At 42.7% G+C, this 25,465-nt stretch overlaps 1 protein-coding gene, 1 long non-coding RNA gene and 1 other non-coding gene across 3 annotated transcripts in view; 1 reads left to right on the top strand and 2 right to left on the bottom strand.

Annotated features, from left to right (window-relative positions):
* Window positions 1-11,122: 11,122 nt before the first annotated feature.
* On the bottom strand, window positions 11,123-17,114 carry RPS3A (ribosomal protein S3A). Its single transcript, XM_048847393.1, has 6 exons — window positions 16,961-17,114; window positions 16,065-16,168; window positions 14,269-14,456; window positions 12,838-13,046; window positions 11,953-12,062; window positions 11,123-11,285 (listed from the first exon to the last, which is right to left on the bottom strand). The coding sequence occupies exons 1-6, from the start codon at window positions 17,020-17,022 to the stop codon at window positions 11,164-11,166; spliced, it is 795 nt and encodes a 264-aa protein (XP_048703350.1). The 5' UTR covers window positions 17,023-17,114; the 3' UTR covers window positions 11,123-11,163.
* Window positions 11,586-11,657, bottom strand: LOC125636311 (small nucleolar RNA SNORD73). Its single transcript, XR_007356547.1, has one exon. It is a non-coding gene; the product is annotated as a small nucleolar RNA SNORD73 (small nucleolar RNA).
* LOC125635567 (uncharacterized) overlaps window positions 16,998-25,465 on the top strand; it is a 29,347-nt gene continuing 20,879 nt past the window's right edge. Inside the window, exon 1 of the long non-coding RNA XR_007356305.2 lies at window positions 16,998-17,083. This is a non-coding gene — a long non-coding RNA (uncharacterized LOC125635567). The remainder of the gene's footprint in view (window positions 17,084-25,465) is intronic.

Below are 25,465 nucleotides of genomic sequence, written 5' to 3'. Positions count from 1 at the left end.
CTGGTCTACACAGATCTTACACCAGTATAAGTATTTCCATTAGGGATTTACCCCAAAAAAAAAAAATCAAAATAGTATACTGGTATAAATGTGCCATACATCAGTAGTCACCATTTTGGAATTAACTGCAGCTTTGTCCCTCCATGGTCTGTTCAATAAACCGTGCCTCTAGCAATCATCTCTCTATTGGAAGTGTCACATGACTAAAGCTACCATTTTGTCACGGAAGTCATGGAATCTGTTACTTCCAAAGACCTCTCTCTGTGACTTCAGCCCCGGCAGGTGGGAGCTACAGGGTCCCACCATCACCCGCAGCAAAGGGAGCTGTGAGGTATCCCCACCGTGGCGGGGCAGGAGGACCCTTCCCCCCTGCCACTTCCGCTGGAGCTCTGAGCCACCCCATCCGTTCCCATTTTATCACAGATTTTTTAGTAAAAGTCAGGGACAGGTCACAATTCCATTAATTTTTCTTTATTGCCCGGTTTCAGAGTAACAACTGTGTTAGTCTGTATTTGCAAAAAGAAAAGGAGTACTTGTGGCACCTTAGAGACTAACCAATTTATTTGAGCATAAGCTTTCGTGAGCTACAGGTATGCATCCGATGAAGTGAGCTGTAGCTCACAAAAGCTTATGCTCAAATAAATTGGTTAGTCTCTAAGGTGCCACAAGTACTCCTTTTCTTTTTACTTTATTGCCCATGACTTTTACTAAAAATATCCATGACAAAATCTTAACCTTATGCATGACACTCTCCATCCATCCCAGGGATTTAAGCTGTGGTTCAAGGGCCTGCCAGCCTTTACAAAGCCAAGTACATTTATGAATTCTCTAATGCCTTAGTCCTAAAAACAAAATAATAAATTGTCTAAATGAATGCTAAGCTAACCAAATGTCATCCAACTTCCACAGGGGAACGCTGATATGTTCCAAAGTCCTTCAAACTTTTCAGCTGAGTTTGCCCTCTTGGTTAACAGTTTGTGCCAGTTTTTAGATCAATAACTTCTCAGTCAATTTCAGCTGAGCCTGTATATCAAAAGCTTCTCTGTATCTTCTGGACCTCAGCCAGAACTGCTATATGCAGTTCACCAAGCATTCAGTAGTTCTCTAGAGTTGCTTACCTGTCCCAGGGTCTGCAGTAATTACTCCAACACACACTGGTTTTAGTTCCTGGAGGGAGTTAGCAACCCATGGAGCTAGCATACAATCCCTGGCTCAGAGCTACAGGTAACTTTTATAAAGTTGAAACAATACTCTCAAAGATATTGCATGTGTCTATAGCATCTGTCACGCCTCGATGGCTTATCTCCCTTCCCATACAGGAATAAAGCACTCTTATAGTGGTTTAACTGAATCTATACTATTGGGGTTGTACAACATTAGCTGTACTTGAATAATTAAAACAGTATAACTTGAGTGTGTAGGCAAGCCCCAAAAGCAATCTCAGTTGAAGTTGGATTGTTGTAAATAGGTAAAAATACAAAGTGTGATCACTCTTAGGTGTTTGAATACAACAGGTAAAAAGGCTAATAGTAGGAGAACTAGATGGTCCAGGAGATGTGTAACAGGATACAGCGTGTCTTTCACTAGTAACAACTGGAGATTACTATCACCTGAGTGGCCTATATGGAATGGAGGGAGAAGTTTCACTCTAGTTCCCAGTAAACAGGCATCGCTAAAGCCATTACAATTAGCACCCTTGTTAGTAGCACACATAGCAAGGATGGAAGGGTCAGGGCAATTGAACTAAACTTGAACTACCACTTTTGGTTCTGTTTAGACAACTTTGGTCCCTGGGACTATCAATCCAGCATCCTGTGAACACTAAATTCATGTTAATATTTTTATTTTGGAAAGAAAGGTAATCATTTCTATTCCACATAATTGACAAGAACATCAGGTTCATGGCTCTTATTAGATTACCTTGCAGTCACTTCTTTGTAGTGGTATCTTCTAGACATTTTACCAGAATAGCCCGACTTTTGGCACACTTCAGATTTACTTTGAAGAGACCAGCCAGCACTCAGAATGTTTTGGTATTCCAGCAACTACATCCTGGATAAAGCCTGCAGAAATTTTGTAACTGTACCCTCAGAATTCTCTGAACTTCCACCATGCAGTTGTTGAGAATTGAGAACAACTCTTAAGATCTAATTTGGCAAACACCCTTGCCACTGTCAAATAGCCAAGTACCCTGAACTCTTGCAGTTTCAACTCAATTTAATCCTGTTTCAGACAGACAGGTCTGAAGTCTATCAGTTCTGGTATCTGTAAAGTTACCCACTTACTCAAAAAATTTTGGCTGGCCCTGCTTTGTGCCACACAAGGAAATAAGAAGTTTATTTTAACATTGCTACTATCATAATTAAACAATACAGTTGGATGTCTCTTTCTGCTAAATGGCAATCTGGTTTCCCTGGCTTAAATATAATTGTTGCCCTTTTAAAGTATTTAGTAAGAATGTTTCTAACAAGGATTGCAAATCAACCTGCAGAGCTCCCTCAACTCAATTATGCCACTTCGTAAGCTTTGTTTTCTCAGTCACAAAAATCATAGAAATGTTGGACTGGAAGGAACCTTGATAGGTCATCTAGTCCAGTCCCCTGTACTAAGGCAGGACTAAGTATTATCTAGATCATCCCTGGTTTGTCTAACCTGTTCTAAAAAATCTTTGGTGATGGAGATCCCACAATTTCCTTAGGTAGTTTTTTCAGTGCTCAACTACCCTACCCTTATGTTAGGAAGTTTTTCCTAATGTCTAACCTAAGTCTCCCTTGCTGCAATTTAAGTCCATTAGTTCTTGTCCTGTCCTGAGTGTTAAGAACACTATCACCCTCCCTATTCATAACAATCTTTCATGTATTTGAAGACTTATGTCCCCCCCTTACTCTTATCTTCACACTAAACAAACCCAATTTTTTTCAATCTTCCCTCATAGGTCTTGTTTTCTAGACCTTTAATAATTTTTTGTTGCTCTTCTCTGGACTTTCTCCAATTTGTCCACATCTCTTCTGAAGTCTGATGCCCAGAACTGGACACAGTATTCTAGTTGAGGCCTTATCAGTGCTCAGTAGAGTGGAAGAATTAATTCTCGTGTTTATCTTACCACTCCTGCTAATACATCCCAGAATGATGTTCACTTTCTTTGTAACAGTATTACATTGTTGACTCATATTTAGTTTCCGCCGACGTGCACGGGCTGAAATTGTGGAAAAGCAGCATCACTTGCCCCATAACCTCAGCCATGCGGAACGCAATGCCATCCACAGCCTCAGAAACAACTCTGACATCATAATCAAAAAGGCTGACAAAGGAGGTGCTGTTGTCATCATGAATAGGTCGGAATATGAACAAGAGGCTGCTCGGCAGCTCTCCAACACGAGTTTCTACAAGCCATTACCCTATGATCCCACTGAGAGTTACCAAAAGCAACTACAGCATTTGCTCAAGAAACTTCCTGAAAAAGCACAAGATCAAATCCACACAGACACACCCCTGGAACCCCGACCTGGGATATTCTATCTACTACCCAAGATCCATAAACCTGGAAATCCTGGGCGCCCCATCATCTCAGGCATTGGCACCCTGACAGCAGGATTGTCTGGCTATGTAGACTCCCTCCTCAGGCCCTACGCTACCAGCACTCCCAGCTACCTTCGAGACACCACTGACTTCCTGAGGAAACTTCAATCCATCGGTGATCTTCCTGATAACACCATCCTGGCTACTATGGATGTAGAAGCCCTCTACACCAACATTCCACACAAAGATGGACTACAAGCCGTCAAGAACACTATCCCCGATAATGTCACGGCTAACCTGGTGGCTGAACTTTGTGACTTTGTCCTTACCCATAACTATTTCACATTTGGGGACAATGTATACCTTCAGATCAGCGGCACTGCTATGGGTACCCGCATGGCCCCACAGTATGCCAACATTTTTATGGCTGATTTAGAACAACGCTTCCTCAGCTCTCGTCCCCTAAAGCCCCTACTCTACTTGCGCTATATTGATGACATCTTCATCATCTGGACCCATGGAAAAGAAGCCCTTGAGGAATTCCACCACGATTTCAACAATTTCCATCCCACCACCAACCTCAGCCTGGTCCAGTCCACACAAGAGATCCACTTCCTGGACACTACAGTGCTAATAAACAATGGCCACATAAACACCACCCTATACCGGAAACCTACTGACCGCTATTCCTACCTGCATGCCTCCAGCTTTCACCCTGACCACACCACACGATCCATCGTCTACAGCCAAGCTCTGCGATACAACCGCATTTGCTCCAACCCCTCAGACAGAGACAAACACCTACAAGATCTCTGTCAAGCTTTCTTACAACTACAATACCCACCTGCAGAAGTAAAGAAACAGATTGATAGAGCCAGAAGAGTTCCCAGAAGTTACCTACTACAGGACAGGCCTAACAAAGAAAATAACAGAACGCCACTAGCGGTCACCTTCAGCCCCCAACTAAAACCCCTCCAACGCATTATTAAGGATCTACAACCTATCCTAAAGGATGACCCAACACTCTCACAAGTCTTGGGAGACAGGCCAGTCCTTGCCTACAGACAGCCCCGCAACCTGAAGCAAATACTCACCAACAACCACATACCACACAACAGAACCACTAACCCAGGAACTTATCCTTGCAACAAAGCCCGTTGCCAATTGTGCCCACATATCTATTCAGGGGACACCATCACAGGGCCTAATAACATCAGCCACACTATCAGAGGCTCGTTCACCTGCACATCCACCAATGTGATATATGCCATCATGTGCCAGCAATGCCCCTCTGCCATGTACATTGGTCAAACTGGACAGTCTCTACGTAAAAGAATAAATGGACACAAATCAGATGTCAAGAATCATAACATTCATAAACCAGTCGGAGAACACTTCAATCTCTCTGGTCACGCAATCACAGACATGAAGGTCGCTATCTTAAAACAAAAAAACTTCAAATCCAGACTCCAGCAAGAAACTGCTGAATTGGAATTCATTTGCAAATTGGATACTATTAATTTAGGCTTAAATAGAGACTGGGAGTGGCTAAGTCATTATGCAAGGTAGCCTGTTTCTTCTTGTTTTTTCCTACCCCCCCCCCCCCCCAGATGTTCTGGTTTAACTTGGATTTAAACTTGGAGAGTGGTCAGTTTAGATGAGCTATTACCAGCAGGAGAGTGAGTTTGTGTGTGTATGGGGGTGGGGGGGATGTGAGAAAACCTTGATCTATGCAGGAAATAGCCCGACTTGATTATGTAAAGAGTTGTCACTTTGGATGGGCTAGCACCAGCAGGAGAGTGAATTTGTGTGGGGGGTGGAGGGTGAGAAAACCTGGATTTGTGCTGGAAATGGCCCACCTGTTGATCACTTTAGATAAGCTATTACCAGCAGGACAGTGGGGTGGGAGGAGGTATTGTTTCATATTCTCTGTGTGTATATAAAGTCTGCTGCAGTTTCCACGGTAAACATCTGATGAAGTGAGCTGTAGCTCACGAAAGCTCATGCTCAAATAAATTGGTTAGTCTCTAAGGTGCCACAAGTACTCCTTTTCTTTTTGCGAATACAGACTAACACGGCTGTTCCTCTGAAACCTGTCATATTTAGTTTGTGATCCACTATAATCCCCAGATCTTTTTCTGCAATACTCCTTCCTAGGCAGTTTTTCCCATTTTGTATTTGGGCAGTTAATTATTCCTTCCTAAAGTGTAGTACTTTGCATTTGTCCTTATGAATTTCATCCTATTTATTTCAGACCATTTCTCCAGTTTGTCAAGCTTATTATGAATTCTAATTCCAGTCTCCAAAGGGTTTGCAACCCCTCCCATCTTGCTATTGTCCGCAAACTTAAAGCATACTCTGTGACCTGGTCGACACTAGGAAATTAGGTCAATATTATTGTGTCACTCTGGGGGTGTAAAAAAATCCATACCACTCAACAATGCAGTTAAACCGATCTAACCCCCAGAGTAGACAGCACCTATCAACCTAGCAACCATGACTCTGGGAGGTGGATTACCTACACTGATAGAAGAAGCCCTCTGTTGGCATAGGTAGTTTCTTCACTGAAACACTAATGGTGTCGCTGCACTACTGCGGCATTTTCAGTGTAGACAAGCCCTCAACATTATCCAAATCATTTATGGAGATATTGAACAGAACCAGATGCAGGACAGAGCCTGACAGGACCCCACTCAATATCACCTGCCAGCTTGACTGTGAACCATTGATAACTATTCTCTGATTATGGTTTTCCAAACAGTTGCGCACCCGCCTTATAGTATGTTTGTCAAGGCTTTTTTTCCCCTAGTTTGGTTATGAGAAGATCTTGTGAGACAGTATCAAAAACCTTACTAAAATTGAGATATATGGCATCTACTGCTTGCCCCCATCCACACGGCTGGTTACCTGTCAAAGAAGGATATTAGGTTGGTTTGACATGATTTGTTCTTGACACATCCATGTTGACTGTTATTTATCTTCTAGGTGCTTACAAATTGATTGTTTACGTATTTGCTCCATTATCTTTCTGGTTACCAAAGTTAAAGTTAACTGGTCTATAATTTTGTCTTTATTCCCCTTTTTATAGATAGAAAGGTATTTGCCCTTTTCTAGTCTTCTGGCATCTTTCCCATCATCCATGAGTTCTCAAAGATAATTGCTAATGGCTCAGCAACCTCTTCAGGTCAGTTCCTTAAATATTCTAGGATGTATTCAATCAGGCCCTGCCACCTTGAAGACAACTAACCAGTCTCAGTAATTCTTAACTTGTTCTTTCCTTATTTTAGTCTCAGATCCTACCCCATTTACTTTGATGTTCTGATGGCTTTCTGCACCTAGTACATGGAAGACAGCAGAGTGGGTCTTAGTGAGCAGTCGCTAGTTATTTCTTTCCATGCTTCCTTTCCTCCATTCCTATTGAGAAATCCATTCCTATTCAGATCTACTGAAAGCCCTCAAAGCATGGTAATAAAGTACTAGTACAACACTGCCAAGGATTTCAAATGAAGTATGAGTCCTGGTGCCAAAGTCTGAAAGATTTATATTGAAAGTGGATATTAAAAGGAATATAATAATTGGAAACTTACTTGAAAATTTACTATAGGCCACTTGTTAATTTTCAACTCCACTGTAGAAGAGAGTTTTCTGAATGCAAAAAGACAAAACTGACAAGGAGATCCTCTGAGGAGCAGATGTGTTTCTAGTGGTGTCCTGCAAGGATCTGTTCTTTGCCCTCCACTATTTAAAATTTTTATCTATCACCTGGAACAAAATTAATAAAGCTTGCAGATTACACAAAACTTGTGAAAGTGGTAAATAATGAAGATAATAATGATTCCTTGACCTGAGTCATTTTATAATGACTTTTTAATGCAGCCAAATGTAACATCTAGGAACAAAGAATGTAGGCCATACTTACAAAATGGGGGACTCTCCTGGGAAGCAGTGAATCTGAAAGAGACTTTGGGGTCATGCTGGATAGTTAGCTGAAAATGAGCTCCCAGCACAACACTGTGGCCAAAAGGGTCAATGTGATCCTTAGATGCACAAACAGGAGAATAGTAGAAGTAAATGGTAAAGGTTATTTTATCACTGTACTGGCACTGTTATGACCACTGTTGGAATCCTATGTCCAGTGCCTGTGTTCGCAATTTAAGAAGGATGTTGATAAATTAGAGAGGGTTCAGAGAAGAGCCACCAGAATGATTAAAGGATAAGAAAACATGCCTGAGACTGAGTTCCTTGTGTCTCACTATCTTGAGTTTATCGCAGAGCAGGTTGAACAGTGATCTGATCACAGCCTGTAAGTACCTACATGGCATGGAGTTAGAATGTAGAGAAGTCCATATCTGTTGGATAGAAGAGCAACAGAGCAAGTGGAAACCTGTGAGGAGCATAGCAATATGAGTGTTCATACTTTGCTGCTATTTACATAACATGGAAGACTTCCTTTGTTTGCTTTTCTTGTCCCTACACAAGATCCCAGCAAACAGAAGAGGTTTACTTTCTACCACATAGCGGTGTTAACAAATAATGGGCCAAACTAATTCTTGTGTCAATCCTCCAGTCACTTCTTTAGAATTACAGCAGGAATTAAGTTTGGTCAAATGTTTGTACAGATTTTAGAGATGTAAGAGTGCTAATTTATCAATGACTGTATTTAGGTTGTGCAAAATCCTCATGCAAGTCTGACTAGCTATATTAATATAAATTTATAGTGTAGACCTGTCCTTAGATTCTCTGCTTAGGTTACTTTATTGGTTTCCATAACTGGATCTTAACACCTGTGTAGCATGGCCTCCATAGCACACTATGTCTATGAGGAAAACCTACTTTTCACCCAAAATCTGCATTTGTTTAGTGTCTGCCAAATCCAGTATTGGGCTTTCTCTAAATGCAATAGCACCCACAATGCTTACTTTAGGACAAACTGATCTTGGACCCATCAGCAGAAAAGCCAAAGTAAGCAGCATAAATTCAACAATGTTCATGTACTCAAGTATTTTGGAATTCCTAGAGGTCAGTTAAACTCAAATGTACAGAATGTGTTATGAATCAGTAACAAGTCTTATTGTAAAAAAGACAAACCCTACTTTGAGCCACTTTCATAATTGTTTAACTATACCCACATAGCAAATAGGTCAATTGACAAAATGGGAGTATTATGATTAACTGGGAAAAAACCCCACCTCACTCTTAACTCCTATAACATGCCAACAAGTGATTATTTTATCAACTCAAGCGTATTCAAAATAGGGCACTTCACAGTAAGTATCCACTCACTCTTGAGCCAAAACAGGGGAGAATTAGAACACGTTTGATTATTTCTGGTGTAAGTTTAAGTGTATATCAAAGTCAGGAACGCTCAATCATTGTATATGAGAACAGTATAAAATCTGGTCATTAGAAAGGTATTGTACAGAACATCAGAATTAGATGTGAATTATCAGAATAGACAACTGTGGGGTAATAAGGGATAGTGACTTACCCCAATTAATGCAACTCATTTTTTATACCTTAATGCAGAATACCACCCAGCTCTTATTTAACACTTTTCCACACAACACTTTAAAGGAGTTAAGCATCATTATCCCCATTTTACAGATGGGAAAATGGAATCACAGAGGTGAAGTGACCTATCTGAGGTCACCTAGCAGCCCAGAGCTGAACTAAGAATAGAACCCAGGTGTCCCAAGTCCCAATCTATTTTTCTGTCCACTAAACCACACTGCCTCCTAGAGACAGTTGGTACAGTCAACTAGGATATGAGATTTAGACTTACTATTATCCCAATGGCGAAGGTATCTAACACCCTCTATGCAGGTGTTGAGTTCCCAAGAAAGAGTTCCACCTCTTCCTCTTGGACATATTTGCCTCAGAATCATTTACATAATTATCAGGCTATCACAAGTGGTTATTCTTGAACTTTCTTACAGGGTCTTTTGAGCCACTTTCCTTCCCCTTTGAAAACACAGCATGTCCCTCTGCCAACAAGTCACTTGCATTAGTTTTCCCAACAGGATCATAAGCAGCTAGGAACAAAAACCAGAAGCACATGCCTCACCACTGAGCCAGATAGTGGGCGGTTGTGTCAATTCCACTTGGTTCTTAATGTAATTTTGCAGTATCAAGTTGGTGGTAAACATATATGGGTTTGATTTTAATTTAAAATGTTTTATAAATAGAGCTAAAGATTAAACCAGATTAACATTAAAACTATTGTAAACAGAAGAGATACAACATTTTTTTTTAGCTAATATGTGGATATTTATATGGTCACATTGAAGGACAATAGTTCAAGTCTAGCATCTTGCATATTAAGAAATTGGTAGTCTAGTCTTCCAAACACAACTACATGATCTTCAAATTAAAAAAAAACAAAAACTGGAACACAAGATTGGTAAATCAAACCTAACAAGTCTGTCCCCCTCCCAACTTTCAGTCAAAGCTGCTTACAGTTATATTAATTACATAACTTGTAGACTCATTTCACTAGGGAAAAACCCAGCCTCACTGAAGGAGTTATTTTTGGTGTGCTGCTGCTATCAGTCAATTATACTGTTTAAAACAAAGTACTGGAATTCAGAGCACATTGTCCAGATAATAGTGTAAGACTGAAGGATTTGGAAGAGCTCTTAAGAAATCATTTCAGAGCCTTTACATATACCTACTGCTAGAAAAAGCTAAAATAGTATCACTACATCATCCTAAAGAACAAAAAAACAAAACAAAAAAAGAGTGGAATGAATATAGGTTTAAGGTTCATTTCTGGAGTTTGGAAGTTTATTTGCGTCTTATTAAAGTATTTCTGCTTCAAATTTATTTCACATAATGGGAACTATATTGTATGGTACTGTATTTGTGAACTTACATTGCAAGTAGTACTGTTTCTTGTAATGAGAAAGTGAGAAATCTTCTTTGTACACTATTCCTTTGAAAACAGGTTAAATTTTGATTAAGAGTATGTTTCCACAATAAAATAGTTGTGTTAACACGCATTTTGGGCATCAGACAGCAAAACTGCCTATTGGAAAAAGTTACCATAAAGTAAAATATCACCAAAAGTATAAATTTTAGAATCTAAATAAGACCTTAAACAAGAGTGCCATCTACTCTGTGTAAACCTTTAAAGACTCCATGGAAATTCAAGTCCTTGGACAACAACATTTCCTCCTTCCTCCCCCAGCCACCCCACTGTGCACCAGGTGGCTGGGTGCTATTTCAGACTGCTTTGAGAAGAAAGGTACTATTAAGTGTAAGTTAGTGCATGTGATCAATGCTATGTATTCTGTATGTAGACACAAAATAAGCCTCTTTTAGTTCAGGAACTCATTAGAAGAGGTTTGGGTTTTAGATGCTCAACTCTTTGAAACTCAACCTAGTACTTTTAAACACCAACTTCTAAAAAGGACAACCAACCTGCTTTCTCCTAACTGAGATAAATTAAGAGTCAGAGTCCATACTAGCTCACATCTTTAGCACGTGAAGCAACAGCAGTAAGTGGCATACTTAATAAGGGTAATAGCTATAAGTGTCCAGTATCTTATACCACATATGGTGTAAGTGTCTAGTATCACTGCATGAAACCAAATACTACTACTGCTGTATATTAAAATTTTTTATTTTTTGCATCCATTTTTGATTCTAGACAGACTCTTGCACAGGGGGCTCATATCCATCGGCTCGCTCTACTTTAGCGCCTGTCTCATCCCCAGAAGGTTTTCCAGTGCCACCACCTTCACCGTGCAGTTCCATCAGCTTGCCCACTAAAAAAGCACAATATTGCAATTGTTAATAATTGAGTATTTTTTGTATTAAATTCCCCGTCATCTCCACACTGCGAGACAAGTTAAATGATCAAATCATTTAAATAGGCCATTTCTATGTATCAAAATTGTACCACGGCTAAATCAATAAGACTTGCCCATTTAAGAGTGTCCATACAAGGAGGTTGCAGTGAGTTACTTAACTTTTGTATTTAGACAAAGACATGAAAGCAAAAAGAGTTTTGTGTAATTAAAGTCTTTCAAAGATGCCATTAATAACTCAGTCCTGCATTACATGGGAATGTCAGAAAGTGGGAAAGAGTATAATCATTCAGTGTCATATGGGACCGAAACATGTTGTCATCATTCATTCCCAAACCAAAACCATCCAACATTTAGTTGCTTCTTTTCGGCATTTGTATTTGGGTTCTTAAAGCAAGAACAAAAATATTCCAAAATGAAATATCATTTACAGGAATTCAGATTTGTTACTGAAGTCTCAGACTGTTAGGATAAGCCATTTATCAGTTTTAAGCATTCAAACATACAATGCTGCCTTCAGAAGGCTCCCTCAGTTCCAAAATCACCGAACACATGCTTTGAAAATATTGCTTTAACTTCGCCTACCACTTAGTTAAACTCCACATTTAAGCAGAAATGAACTTACATTCAAACTTGGGCTTCTTAAGCATCTTCACTTTGCGGACATACACATCATGAAGAGGGTAGATGGATTGACAAGCTTTTTCTATGTCTTTGCCAATGCTGTCTGGGATCCTGAAAATAATCAAAGGTTTTCAGTATTAGATTTTCAAGTGATAATCAACTTCCTGATCAATATAATATATAAAGTTCAAATTATTCAGTATTTAATATTCTCAACAGTAGTCTATCCTACCTTCCCTCATAGACTTTAAGGTCAGAAGAGACCATTATGATCCTCTAGTCTGACCTCCTACACAACGCAGGCCACAGAATCTCACCCACCCACTACTATGAGTGAGTTAAGAACTGGAGTCTTTATAAAACTAGACATTGCTGAAGTCTGCAGAAAGATCTGTGTGTCATGCAGTCTTTTCACAAATTCTGTTTTTAGATTTACATAATCAAACAGTTTGGTGGATGTCATATGTGGTGCAGGTGGTAAGAGTATGTGTAGGGGGAACAGTATGATGCGCTTCCCATAATTTTGTTAAATATTTGGTTCCCCAACAAAAGTAGTTGTTGAGCCCTCAACCAGAAATGAAAATGACTGAGGCTCCTGTTAAATTGTTTTATAAGATAGTAAGTTATTAAATTAGCAAATATTAATTAGTACATCCAGATACTCTAGCAATCAGATTCTTCCCCTACTACTGCCCACAGACGTGCTTAAAAAAAAAAGCTAACAATGATAGTACTGTCCTCACAGAAATTTAAACTAGGTTAATACATGAATTGCTATTAAACCCTCTTTGTGACTCTGTAAACCAACACTTAAACTCAATTAAGCCAGAATAGAATGGCAAATGATTCCTAAGATAAAACTTGATTAATAACAATCAAGACGTACAGCTTATTAACAACTTCTTTCAGGTCATTAGTCTGCACCTCCCGTGTCATGATTTCCATCATCTTCTTGCGAATTTGGCGGACCTGCTGGTGCTGGGCATATGAGGTCTTGCGAATCTGGTTATTGCGCTTCTTGGTAAAACCTACGCAAAAGAGGCGCAGTAGATAGCCATCGGTAGTTTTGACATCAACATGGGCTTCAATCATTGTCTAGAAAAGAAGTTACAGAATACATTTGTCCCTTCTAACATCACAGAAAGACACCACAGTGAAAGTGTCAGACCTTCCTTAAAATACTCTAGTGTTGCTGTCACTTGACCCCAACATTAAGGTGCGAATAGTTAGCCCCTAAATTATAAATTCTACGTAATATTAAACTGCTATTGACACTTCCAATTCCTAAACACTGTTTGGGAGGACACTAACTGATGACACCAGCAGCACTTCTTACATCTGGCACCTTAATAATGAGCAGACTGAGTAAAGGAGAGATAATTCAGTTACACTAATAATAGCAGTGAGCACAAAGGTGTTGATTCTTATAATGCACCTCCTCTATCCCAGGTTGGGATTTTATACACCACCCTTGCTATTAGTGGGAAGTCTCTCCTTGCCAAGTGGTTTCCAAGTTGCCAATACCAGCTTTCCCTTCCAGCCCCTCTCTTTTTGTATTGGGACTTCTACTGAACACCCCAACTCTCTGCCTCATAAGCAGGGGCAACTTGGAGCCAGTAAAATCCTACCTTGCTTTTAGTCAACATCCATTATTTAGTTTTACAAGCACAGTAACATCCACCAATTAGAATAAAGACATTTTCTGTGGCTTCTTAAATTTGGGATGAGGATGATGTCTACATCCTGTATATTGAAAGTTTGTATTTAAGTGTAATCTGACAGCCTAGTAACTATGATACGTGCAACAAGGTGTTCTGTTTCCTTAAGGTGCCTTCCCAAACCCTGCCGTTCTCACTAATAACAGAGGTCTCAGGGATTTGCTTCAAATAATCATGGTGTAGCTGCCCCAGTGGAGCCAATGACAAACTAACTACAACAAATGTAAATAAGGCCTCAGAAATACGTTTTGCCTTTTAACAAAAAACAAAACAAAACAAAAAAAACTAGGCTTGAAGTCCATGTGCTCGAAGTATTGTGTACAATTTCTGCAACTGTGCGCCTCTGCAGGCAACAGAAATTGCTGCAGATGCTGGTCTTTAAAAATGTGACCCTTAAGCTTTATCTTATTGGTTTTCAAAAAGAAAAAATAAGCAAATACCAATCAATAATCAAATACAATACTGGCTGGTCTGATCAAGTCAAAGATGAGCCTGCAAACAGTATCAAAGATCAAGTTATTTCATCTCAATTTTTAGAGGCAGTTTACTGTCAAGGTAGTATTTTTGCAGCTTCACAGATACATATCATTACCACTTACCTGCCATTTTTTGACCATGGAACACATCTTGTCACGGGTGAGGTCCATTCCATGGAAGTTGGTCAGACAGTTTTTGCCCTGAACATCCTCTGTAATCAGCTTGAATTTACGGAAGGCAACTTCATCATTCTGCAGATCAGCAAGACTCACTTCAAACACACGGCCCTTAAGTCCATCAGAGGCAATTTCTATAAGTGTATGAAATAATATTTTTATTAAAAATTAAAAGGACTAGCTGATATGAATTTATAATATAGCGGACCTTCGCTAGAGCACGCATTGCTATAGTGCAGCTTCACATATAGCGTGGTTGCAGCGATGGATCCCAAAGTTAAATATTTAAATTGGGATCCATGGTAATATGGCCCCCGCAATAACACGGTACCAAGCATGGATCCCAAACCCCACGTTCTAGTGAGGAGACCACATTAGACTTGAACACAAATTCATGTAAGTTTAGATCTACAAAAATTTACTTTAACTTCAACAGTTGCAAAGACTTTTTTTTGTAATAAAGTTAGTCAATGAACTAGTAAAGCATCAATACACAGCACTGAAAGACACCATGCTGTGCCCCATATTTAAAATTCAAAAAATAAATTCTATAGTCAGGCCTGAAGATTCAATCTAGATTCAGCCAACATTTAAAAAAGGCATTTAGGTGTTGGTGCGCTCAGTGCTGCAATACCTTTAGAAACTGGAGTCAAAGTGTCTTGAGAAAAGTATACATATAAAAATGTAAGAACTAGGTTACTTTTTTAACATATATTAAAAAAACATATGCACATGCAAAATAAGAGCTAAAGACATAAATGATTAAGAAATGAAATTAGGGAGCAGAGCAAATTACAAGTCTCATTACATCTCTTAACAGCTATACCTCTGCCAATGCATGACTGACCTTGCAGTAGCTTCTCTATGTCCAGTTACCAGGGGACATTATTCCATGATCTGCTAGATTTCACTTTTATGAATCATAAGACGACCAAAGTTTTCCTTTCCTTAATTTCATTCCATTGCTCCTAATTATACCCATGCTAAATAATTCATGTCCTTCTTTGATATTTAAACCCCGTAACACATGTAAAGCTGGCCATGCTGCACACCTACATTTACATAATTCTGTTGCGCTTATCCAGATCCCATTGTTCATCTCTGAATAGTAGAGACTAAGGTTCCCTTACCTGAATATAGTATTCCAAGTTTGGTGTCACCTGATCATGTGAAAGATAACCAACTCCCTCTACTTAGGGGTGCCTCTGCACATACACTGCCCAAAAAATTAGTGGTTTTCACTACCCTATACAATGAAACCCCACATATAGAGATCTGCCCACTATGTCCTTCCCAAGATCTTTCTGCATCACTGCTTTCCAGATCTTCCTCTCCTATAAAAGATATTAATAATTTTTTGTCGTTTTCCCCATATGCTTTAAATAACTTTAAGTAATTTCCACCCCAGAATTCTAATCTTTATTGGGTCTTCCTTTGCATTTCAGTTCCACAGATTATCCAATAGCTTCCAATAGAGATCAGTTAGTTCATCTTGCATGGGCAAGAACCAAACCATATTCTGTATGTGTAACCCGATTCTGTCTACTGGAAACAAAAGCCTTAGTACTACCCAACAAACAGTGAGGTCAAAACACGTTTTTTTATGTCTATTTATCCTATAATATTGCAAATCACATTAGTTTAAGCAGGAACTGCTTAGAACTTATACTGCATTGCACGGTCTTAAAAAACAAAACAAATTAACAGATATGAAGCGTTACCACAACACATTAGATACTCACTGGTTCCTTGGGTCCTGGTGACGAGTGTCTTCCCAATGTTTCGGATATTAAACATTGCAGGTGCCTTGACATCGTACCAATCCTTCTTTGAGAAGGGATCGACCCTTAATTTACCAAAAAAAAATATTTCCACTCATTTTTTAGATTAAATCTGGCCTAAAATCTGGTCTCCTTCCTCCATATTTATCATGTATACTGTTGTACAGTTACCAAATACTTCAAATACCATAGGCGACTGCAATTTACGCATTCCCAAATTAGTGCAAACTTGTTTTCTTATTATCAGCATAAGCTTGCAAACACCAATAAGTGATACAAGCACTGGACCAACAAATAAGTAAACTGATCCATCCCAACGTGCTGCTCAGTGTTAGCCCTCTAGGCCCTGCACTTTCAGGGACAGTCAGAGACAAGGACCCAGCCCACAATATCTAACAGTTAGGCTCTGTCCCACCTGCACTGGGATGGCGCCGGAGCTGGGGACAAATCAGCAGCGAGCGGCAGGGGCAGCCAGAGACGGCTCCGCACAGCACGTGGGGCAGAGGCAGCCCGGCTCCCTAACTCCTATCTTCCCCCAAGAGTCGAGCCTGGTGCTGGGGTGGGGGGCTCCGTGCGGCCAGGCCCCGGCCCCCCACCTCGGGCAGGGGGATTCACAGCGGAACAGGCTCCGCCCCCTGCCGCAGCGCCCCCGTCCCGTGCAGCGGGGGCCGCGCGCGCGCTCTACAACCCTCGCCCCAATCCCAGGTTTGGCCGCCGCCATGTCAACACCGCCACCGCCGCGCCTTGCGCTGGCCGCCTCAATCCGCCCGGCATCCGGCGCATCCTGCCGAGCCGCAGCCCAGCAGCCCCCGCGGCGGGGCCCCCGGCACCCCTCGCCCCTGACCGGCCTCGCTTACACTTTCTTCTTAGCGCCTTTCTTGCCGCCCTTGGTGAGGCGCTTGTTCTTGCCGACCGCCATGGTGCCGCCCTGGAGCCAAAGAGGCCGAAGCCCCCCAGCAACGCGAGATTATACGAGAGAGGTGAGTCTCACGCGAGAACTCCGCCTACCGACCTCTCGCGAGAAACTAGAGCGGAAGGGGCAGGGGCAACGCGGGAGAGATCAGCTTCCTCAAGTTGCTGGGGTGAACCAAATGGCGCGGTGGCGGGGGAGGCCAACGTGAAGGACAGAATGGGCTCACCCTAGTGATTCCTTACGACTGGGCGCTGGGGCCATTCTCCTGAGCCAGCTCCCATGGGCCCTGGCGTCGTGGCTACCGCGGGCTGCAGCCCCGCCGGTGCACGCCCCCCGGCGATGTAAAATACAGCTCTAGAGAGCGGGGGGGTGCCTTGATTTTTGCGCTGCGGCTGCCCCACCCGCCGCCGTGGGCGCTGCAAGCGCTGCTATGGGTTCGGGTGATTGTCCCCGCTGCTGGAGCGCTCAGCCCCCACGCTGGCCTGGCCCCCTGCCCAGGAATGAATTCGGATCCCCACCCAATCCTCCAGCAGTTCTGAGTCCACAGCTGCCTCCCGCTCAGTTCTTTGTCTCCCCTCCCCGGCCCTGTTAAAACAACAAAGGTCACAAAAATCATAGGAGGGGGTGGGGATGGCGATGGGGCGGGAAAGGGAAGGGGCAGACGTACACAAGGTATCTATGACTGGCCGAGGTGGGAGGGAGGGAGGTTGGACACCAGCTACTGGTGAATCTGTACTGACTGTATAGGACAAAAAGAAAAGGAGTACTTGTGGCACCTTAGAGACTAACCAATTTATTTGAGCATAAGCTTTCGTGAGCTACAGCTCACTTCATCGGATGCATACTGTGGAAAGTGTAGAAGATCTTTTTATATACACACAAAGCATGAAAACATACCTCGTTCCACCCCACTCTCCTGCTGGTAATAGCTTATCTAAAGTAATCACTCTCCTTACAATAAGAAAAGGAGTTCTTGTGGCACCTTAGAGACTAACCAATTTATTTGAGCATGAGCTTTTGTGAGCTACAGCTCACTTCATCAGATGTATACCGTGGAAACTGCAGCAGACTTTATATACACACAGAGAATATGAAACAATACCTCCTCCCACCCCACTGTCCTGCGGACAGTGGGGTGGGAGGAGGTGTTGTTTCATGTTCTCTGTGTGTATGTGGAGTCTGCTGCAGTTTCCACGGTGGGCGTCTGATGGGGTGGGCTGTGGCTCACGGGGGCTCGTGCTCAAATGGATTGGTTGGTCTCTGGGGTGCCGCGGGTGCTCCTTTTCTTTTTGCGGGTGCAGACTGGCACGGCTGTTCCTCTGGGGCCTCTCCTTACAATGTGTATGATAATCAAGTTGGGCCATTTCCAGCCCAAATCCAGGTTTTCTCACCCCCCGGGTGATTATCATACACATTGTGGGGAGGGGTTTCGGAGGAGCAGCCGTGTTGGTCTGTGTTCGCAGGGGGAGGGGGAGTTCTTGTGGCACCTTGGAGACTGGCCAGTTTGTTTGAGCGTGGGCTTTCGTGGGCTGCAGCTCACTTCATCGGATGTGTGCCGTGGAGGCTGCGGCAGACTTTGTGTACGCACGGAGAGTGTGGGACGGTGCCTCCTCCCGCCCCACTGTCCTGCTGGTAATAGCCAGGACAGTGGGGTGGGAGGAGGTATTGTTTCATATTCTCTGTGTGTATATAAAGTCTGCTGCAGTTTCCACGGTATACATCTGATGAAGTGAGCTGTAGCTCACGAAAGCTCATGCTCAAATAAATTGGTTAGTCTCTAAGGTGCCACAAGAACTCCTTTTCTTATTGTAAGGAGAGTGATTACTTTAGATAAGCTATTACCAGCAGGAGAGTGGGGTGGAAGGAGGTATGTTTTCATGCTTTGTGTGTATATAAAAAGACCTTCTACACTTTCCACAGTATGCATCCGATGAAGTGAGCTGTAGCTCACGAAAGCTTATGCTCAAATAAATTGGTTAGTCTCTAAGGTGCCACAAGTACTCCTTTTCTTTTTGCGAATACAGACTAACACGGCTGTTCCTCTGAAACCTGTATAGGACAAGACATTCATGTTTAACACATGGCCGGGCCAGATTAAGACTGCCTGGGCCCCTAGGCACATCCCCATATTGGACCCTTTCCCCCAGGGCAGGGGCCACCCACACAACAGCCATTCCTGGCAGGGGGCTTCCCCCTTCCACAGACCTCTTCCGTCTTTCATGCAGCTGGTTTCTGCCCCAGAAAGGTGGACGGAGATGCCACCAATTTAAGTAAAGGATTTGGGGGTCAGAGGAATGGCAGTAGTGGGACTCCCCACTGCTGCCATTCCTCTGAGGTGGCAGATGAAAAGAATCACCTGTCCCCCCAATCCTTTGTTTAGATTGTTGGGGTGGGAGCAGTGGTGGCCTCCTTGCACATCAGGTTTCAGAGTTAAGAACCCATGGAGATGCAAAGGGCAGTTCACACCTCTTAAAGCTATTTTATCAGGCTTTCTACAATTGCTGTATATAATACACTCAGTTCATACTTCCAAGCTTGTCTTCACAACCATGACAGCTAGAAACATTTTAAATGAAAGATTAGATCACATGGCCCCAGAAGCTTTGGTGCACATATCTATGCCTTAGCCTGACTTGGGCAACACTTCAACATATTTCTTTTCATAGTATAAAAATTATGCATTTTTATTACTAGGTAAGTTCTTGCGCACAGTTGTTGCTGTAATGCAGGACAAAGAAAACCCAATATTGACTTGATACTGATCTTTGGTCACCAAATAAAGGCCAGACTTTTAAATCGCCAGTTGTCATGGTATGTAGTATATAGGATTGTTTCAGAAAAGATAATCTCCATCTATGCTAGCCTAGTGGGACCCAAATCAAGCCCCCAGATATGAGCACCCACTATTCCAGTCCACAGACACAGAAAGCCTTGTTAAATACAGTTGTTGCAAGCAAGTAGAGTTTGAACTGCCATGAGCAAGATGTTCAAGCTGTGTTTCTCAGTAATTTACTTTCTCATTTACAAACTGTATTAGGACAACAGCATGTTTTTATTGCTTCACCATTATTTCCACCCCCACCAGGAATCACACACACACACACACCTAAAAAAAAAAAAAAAAAAATCACTGGATTTCACCACCACCCCACCCAGAAGGCCAGAGAATATAGTCAGACAAGAAAGAGATGCAGGGGGCTCTCATCTTCATTTCCCTCGGGGATCAGTCTAAAATTAGGGAAATCTTCATTCTTCTCCCCTGAAAGACGGGGCACCAGTGTCCAACAAGGGAATCTGCGCTTTTCCTTGAGGTGGGGGAAGAGGAAGGTAGCTGGGAAGCCATACAGCAGGTATCTTTTTTCTTGTTCCCAGCAGAAAAGCTAGCTAGATCTCCAGCTCAGTGGTTCTTTTCTGCTCATGTGTTACTGATTGATGCTTCCCTAGTGCAGCCTGAGGTAACTTTAAACTCCCACTCACACAAATAAAGAACAATGCACAACTAGCCAAAATAAATTTCAGTCTTGGCCTCCATCCTGGGACTGTCGGCAGCTTTCTGCATCAAGTTCCAAAGATTATATTCACCTATCAAAAACTTCCTGCTCTCTCTTGCCTGCCCAGTATCTGCAAGAAGCCAGCATCCAAGTCTTGGCAAGACTTCTGCATATAACTTAAGTCTGTCTGCCTTGCATCCCCTTCCCCAAATGGGATTGGAATCAATTTTTAAAGAAGGGGGCTCTGCAGAGAAACAAGTGACTCATAGGAGTGAAGAGGCAGTGGGAGCCCTGAGCAGGCCATCTGGAAAAGGAAATCCCAGTTGGCCTGATGCTGTCAGCCTCACATTATCGTTAATAGAGGCTCCGGTTCAGCTGAGTCACAATAGTACTTAGCGAAGACGTTACCTACGCCAACAGGAGAGCTTCTCCCGTTGGTGTAGGTCCTCTACCTCCCTGAGAGACAGATGCTATGTTGATGGGAGAAGCCCTCCCATCGACAGGATGATCTACACCAGGGGTATAAATACGCCGCTCAGGAGTGTGGATTTTCCACACCCCAAAGTGATGTAGATACCAACATAAGTCTGTAGTATAGACCACAACAGGAGTCAGAATTTCAACGGAGTACTCGTTGAACCCTGAGGCAGGAAGGAAGAATTGGATGGACAACGACAATGTATACCCAGTCTTTGACAGCTAAGAGCCTGCTACCCGCCCCCTGTCCCCCAACTTTTTTGGGGAAAGTCCATTTTATTTTATTACTTTAATATTGGCAAGTAGCTCATCAAAGGGAGCTTTATGGGAACCTAGATGAAACATATCCCATTTGCAGGTATCAACCAGAAACTGCAGGCAGATAGATAAGTGGGATTTTCTTGGAGCAGAAATAAATACTTATCTGCCACTAATTAATAAATTTCTTTAAACTCTAAGTTCTCAACTATTAATAGAAACCAACGAGTACAGAATTAAATGATATTTAATAATAGCCACTATGTACAAGAAGTTTACCTCTTATCACTATTCTCAATGTTCCTATCCAGGACTGAATACATTGCCTCCTTACCAGTATTTCAGTAGTCAACTCATAGGAAATCTATTATTGATGGGGCTTCTATAATTCAAAACTCTCTTCTTTTCTTTATTATACTTTCATCTGATCCATGAAAATTCATGCCAGCAGATGTTAGGTATCCAGTTGCAGTAAGTCCTGTGTTCTGCTTTAACTTATGCAGTCTACATAACACCACAGGGAAGAGTAAGCAAGGTTAGCCATATATAACTTTAATATTAAAGAGTCCATATATGCAATTGGTGATTTGTTAGAATTTCATCTGCCCTGCTGTTCCTCCCCCCAATACTAGAGATCTAGAGCGTCTGTGTATTTTTTCACTGCATGCATCCGATGAAGTGAGCTGTAGCTCACGAAAGCTTATGCTCAAATAAATTTGTTAGTTTCTAAGGTGCCACAAGTACTCCTTTTCTTTTTGTGTATTGAATGTTTAGGCAGGTCCTGGTTTTGAACACACATCTTGGTGTCTTTTTGGGGGGATAAAACTAACTTTGTTCCCAGGTTTTGCTAAACCACCTCCAGACTCTGCCTGAGGGACCCATGCACCAGCAGAGCCACTGAAATTAACAACAAGTTGGCAGAGCCCATATTGAATCCAGGACCATTTTTATTGGACTGTTTACATATTGCCATACTGCCTTTCCTCTTCCAAGATCTTCTGGTGAGCCCTTTCACTCCCCTCAAGCCAACTTCCTAACACATAGGTCCTGATTCTTGGCTCTGCTATGGCTATGTTGCTAATGGCTCCAGGGTACAAAGCACCTGTAAAGCCAGAGAATCAGGCCCTAAGAAGATTATCCTTGTGTAATGAGTGTCCTCAAGTGACAGATCCAGCAAAGCAGCTCAGTGACACTCCCCTCTCAGCATCAGTGCAGGGAAAATTCCTTGGGAAAGAGAATGTGACCAGGATAGTCCTATATCCTAGCAATGCCCTGATTCTGGAATGGCTTCTTGGGGCCACAGGTTGGCAGGTTTTAATACAATTATTTTAAAACAGTTTTACTTTGCCTGCATTGGCCAGACAAAATGTATTTAAACAGTTAGCAGGAGTTACTTTAAAGTGATTCTATTACTTTTAATTGTAATTGAGTTAGTAGGTGACAATGCACCTAGCCCATGAGCTACTATATTAGTCTTTCAAGCAAAATGGTACTATAAAAGTACTCCAGGTAAACTCTGACTCTTTGTTTCTCCCCAGTCGAAGCCTAGGGAGGATCTTTCTAAATTAAAGGGCCTGATTCTCTACTGCTTTGCACCTTGGTTAGCTTTTTATTCCCACTTTGCACAAGTGTATATAGCTGCACAAGATGCAAGCAGCACAGCATCAGACCCGAAGAGTTCTTATTGGTAAGCAGAGCTCACAGAGTCTCGTTTGGTTGTTGCAGAAGTTTTTTGTTAGTATCCCCCTACCCCAAAAATAATTGTCCATTTCTAGGAAATATCTGATATCAGCTGTATTACTGTCCGCTTTAGGGCATCACACAGTTCTCACGTATTTTCAGGTCCTTGCATAGGTGGCACGTGCAGGTGTCCTCCGTTTGGGGAGACTCATCCGTGAGTGCTGGAAGCAACCTAGGAGTATGCTGGGGGGCCTCCAGCATCAGAGCCATGGCCCTGCCTTCAAGGCCCTACCCCTGCTCCGCCTCTTCCTGCCCCCTCCCAAAGCCCCCCACACCTGCTGCTCGCTCCTCTGGGGGTGGGGAGAGGAGGCATGGCTTCATCACTTATTTCTGTCTTAGGCTAGTGATTGGGGGCCAGGGAGAAAAGCAAGCAGCGGGTGCGGGGGAAGAGACTTGGGGAAGGGGGCACAGAGGAGTGAGTGGCAGGGGGAGCCCTTGGGGAAAGAGGCGAGGTAGGGCAGGGCGCAGGCAGGCCACGGTCCAGGTGCTGTTGTCCTGCCCCCCCCCCAACTTCTATGGAGCTTGGCTTCCAGCACTACAAAAGCAGTGGCAGGTCAGCGCACCTCTGGACAGGTGACCTGCGCCACATCCATGACATTTCCCCCCGCATGGCCAGCTTTTTTTGGGAGGTTTACCCTCCCCTGGCCTCTTATATGTGCTGCCCATGGGTCCTTGTTCAGTTTCCTGAGCTGATTCTGCATTCCACAGACATGACAAATGTGTGGAGGAGGGTAAGGGGTAAGAATAAGCTGAAGAAAACTGCATGCTCTTTGCTCACCCAGATAGTTTGGTATTTCAAAACAGTAAAAAGCACTTCTCACCATGACTAAGGCCTGATCTACACTACACAGTTGGGTTGATGTAAGGCAGTTTATGTCAACCTAATTATGTCAATGTACACACTCAGCTCCCGCCAATGTAACTGCCCTACCACACCAACATCATAATTCCACCTCCACAAGAGGCGTTGGGCTTATGTTGGTGTAGCATCTGTTTAGACACTGCATTACTTAACATCACCCAAGCTGGAGCCATGAAATTGATTAAGACAGCTTGGCAGGTAGAACCCAGCTGTCCCCGGCTCCCCACTCCCAGACAGGCTGCAGCCCGCAGATTCCCCTTTGGGAGCTAAGAAGCCTGGGAGGCTGCACCGCCAATCCCAGCTGGGAGCTGAGGCCCAGGGAACAGCTGGGCTCCCAGCAGGAATTGCTCTGAGCAGAGAGTCCTGGCTCTCTGCCCTCCACGATGCCCCTCTTCTGTCAGTGGAAGCAGCTGCAGTGGCTGTAAGTCAACCTAACATAGGTCAACTTACGGCTGTAGTGTAGACATGCCCTAAGTTGCAAATTGAACAATCAGAGACTCCTCTAAGCATTACTACTTATTGTAAACCAGAATTAAAGTAAGGTTTATGATCTCTGTCTATAGGGTGCTCTATTGCAAGTGTTATAAATAAAATCAATTTCATTAGGAAACTAGCTGGGTGGAAAAAAGTAACCACATGGTAACCTATGGTAACCACACAGGTCCAGAGCATCTCCTCCCCTAAGGAAAAGGAGGGATTCTGGGGGACACTCTTAATGAGTTGCCCTCCATGATGGTGAAGTTTGCCATCCCCACTGTGGAAGGATTTCAGGTGTCTCCTCCAGAAAAACATTCCACTAAGGTCTGTGCAGGCCTTTGGAGATCTGCAGGAAGTATGCTCTCTGCCTCCACACTGGTTCTGGGGCATCTCTCGCTCCAGGTTTCTGGCACTACTCTTCTAGTGAAATTGCTCTACAGATCTTCCCCAGGCACTTTGACCATGATAGTTGGGATCCTTGGAATTCTATGCTAACTGTTTCTAGTAATTTTCCTGGGGCAGGTGAGAGCATTCACACACATACCCCAGACTTACCTACTCCCAACCCAGAGTCACTCAGTCCTTGACCAGAGAACCTTCTGTAGGTTAACACGAAGGTGGCCCATCCCAGCACAGCACAGCTGGATAAGCATAGGGAAGGCCCTTTCCACACACAGCTCTCAAGGATACAATCTTGCCCTTGTGTACAGCATTTAATCAGCAGGTATTTTCTTTTCAAATACACTTCCACTGTTGGTCATTCTTATCCTTTTGGACTTCCAGCCTGAATAAAATGGTTGGAATTCTTTTTTAAACATACTTCTTTCAAATTTAACCGTCCTCCCCTGCTAATTTGCCAACATCTCTCTACAGTACAATATCTCTGAGTCCTTTTCTCCATAACCTGATCTCTTCTTGGGCCCCAGTATTATTCATTCTCAGAATCTCATTCTTGCATAGAAATCCTCCTCTCCCGTAGTTTGTGTTGACTCCCTAACCATTGAAGTTCATTCCTGCTACAGCAGTTAAATGTTGGGTTTTTTTTAAATAAAGTAACATAGTTCAGAAACCTTGTCTAATAAGTTTCAGTCCATGGTGAATTTTTAATTATAGACAATATATGAATGTGTGAAAATAAGGTTCT

The sequence above is a fragment of the Caretta caretta genome, chromosome 4 (genome assembly GCF_965140235.1).
Source record: "Caretta caretta isolate rCarCar2 chromosome 4, rCarCar1.hap1, whole genome shotgun sequence".
Taxonomy (NCBI): Eukaryota; Metazoa; Chordata; order Testudines; family Cheloniidae; genus Caretta; species Caretta caretta.
The sequence above is the reverse complement of the archived record's forward strand: the minus strand, read 5'-3'. Positions and strand labels throughout refer to the sequence as shown.

Bases quoted from the DNA above. Each gene is read 5' to 3' on its own strand.
- RPS3A (XM_048847393.1), bottom strand. From the start codon at position 17,022: ATGGCGGTCGGCAAGAACAAGCGCCTCACCAAGGGCGGCAAGAAAGGC. The intron at 16,169-16,960 runs GTAAGCGAGGCC...TGGTAAATTAAG, and splicing joins AAAGGCGCTAAGAAGAAAGT to GGTCGATCCCTTCTCAAAGA. The intron at 13,047-14,268 runs GTAAGTGGTAAT...CTTCTTTTCTAG, and splicing joins CCATGGTCAAAAAATGGCAG to ACAATGATTGAAGCCCATGT.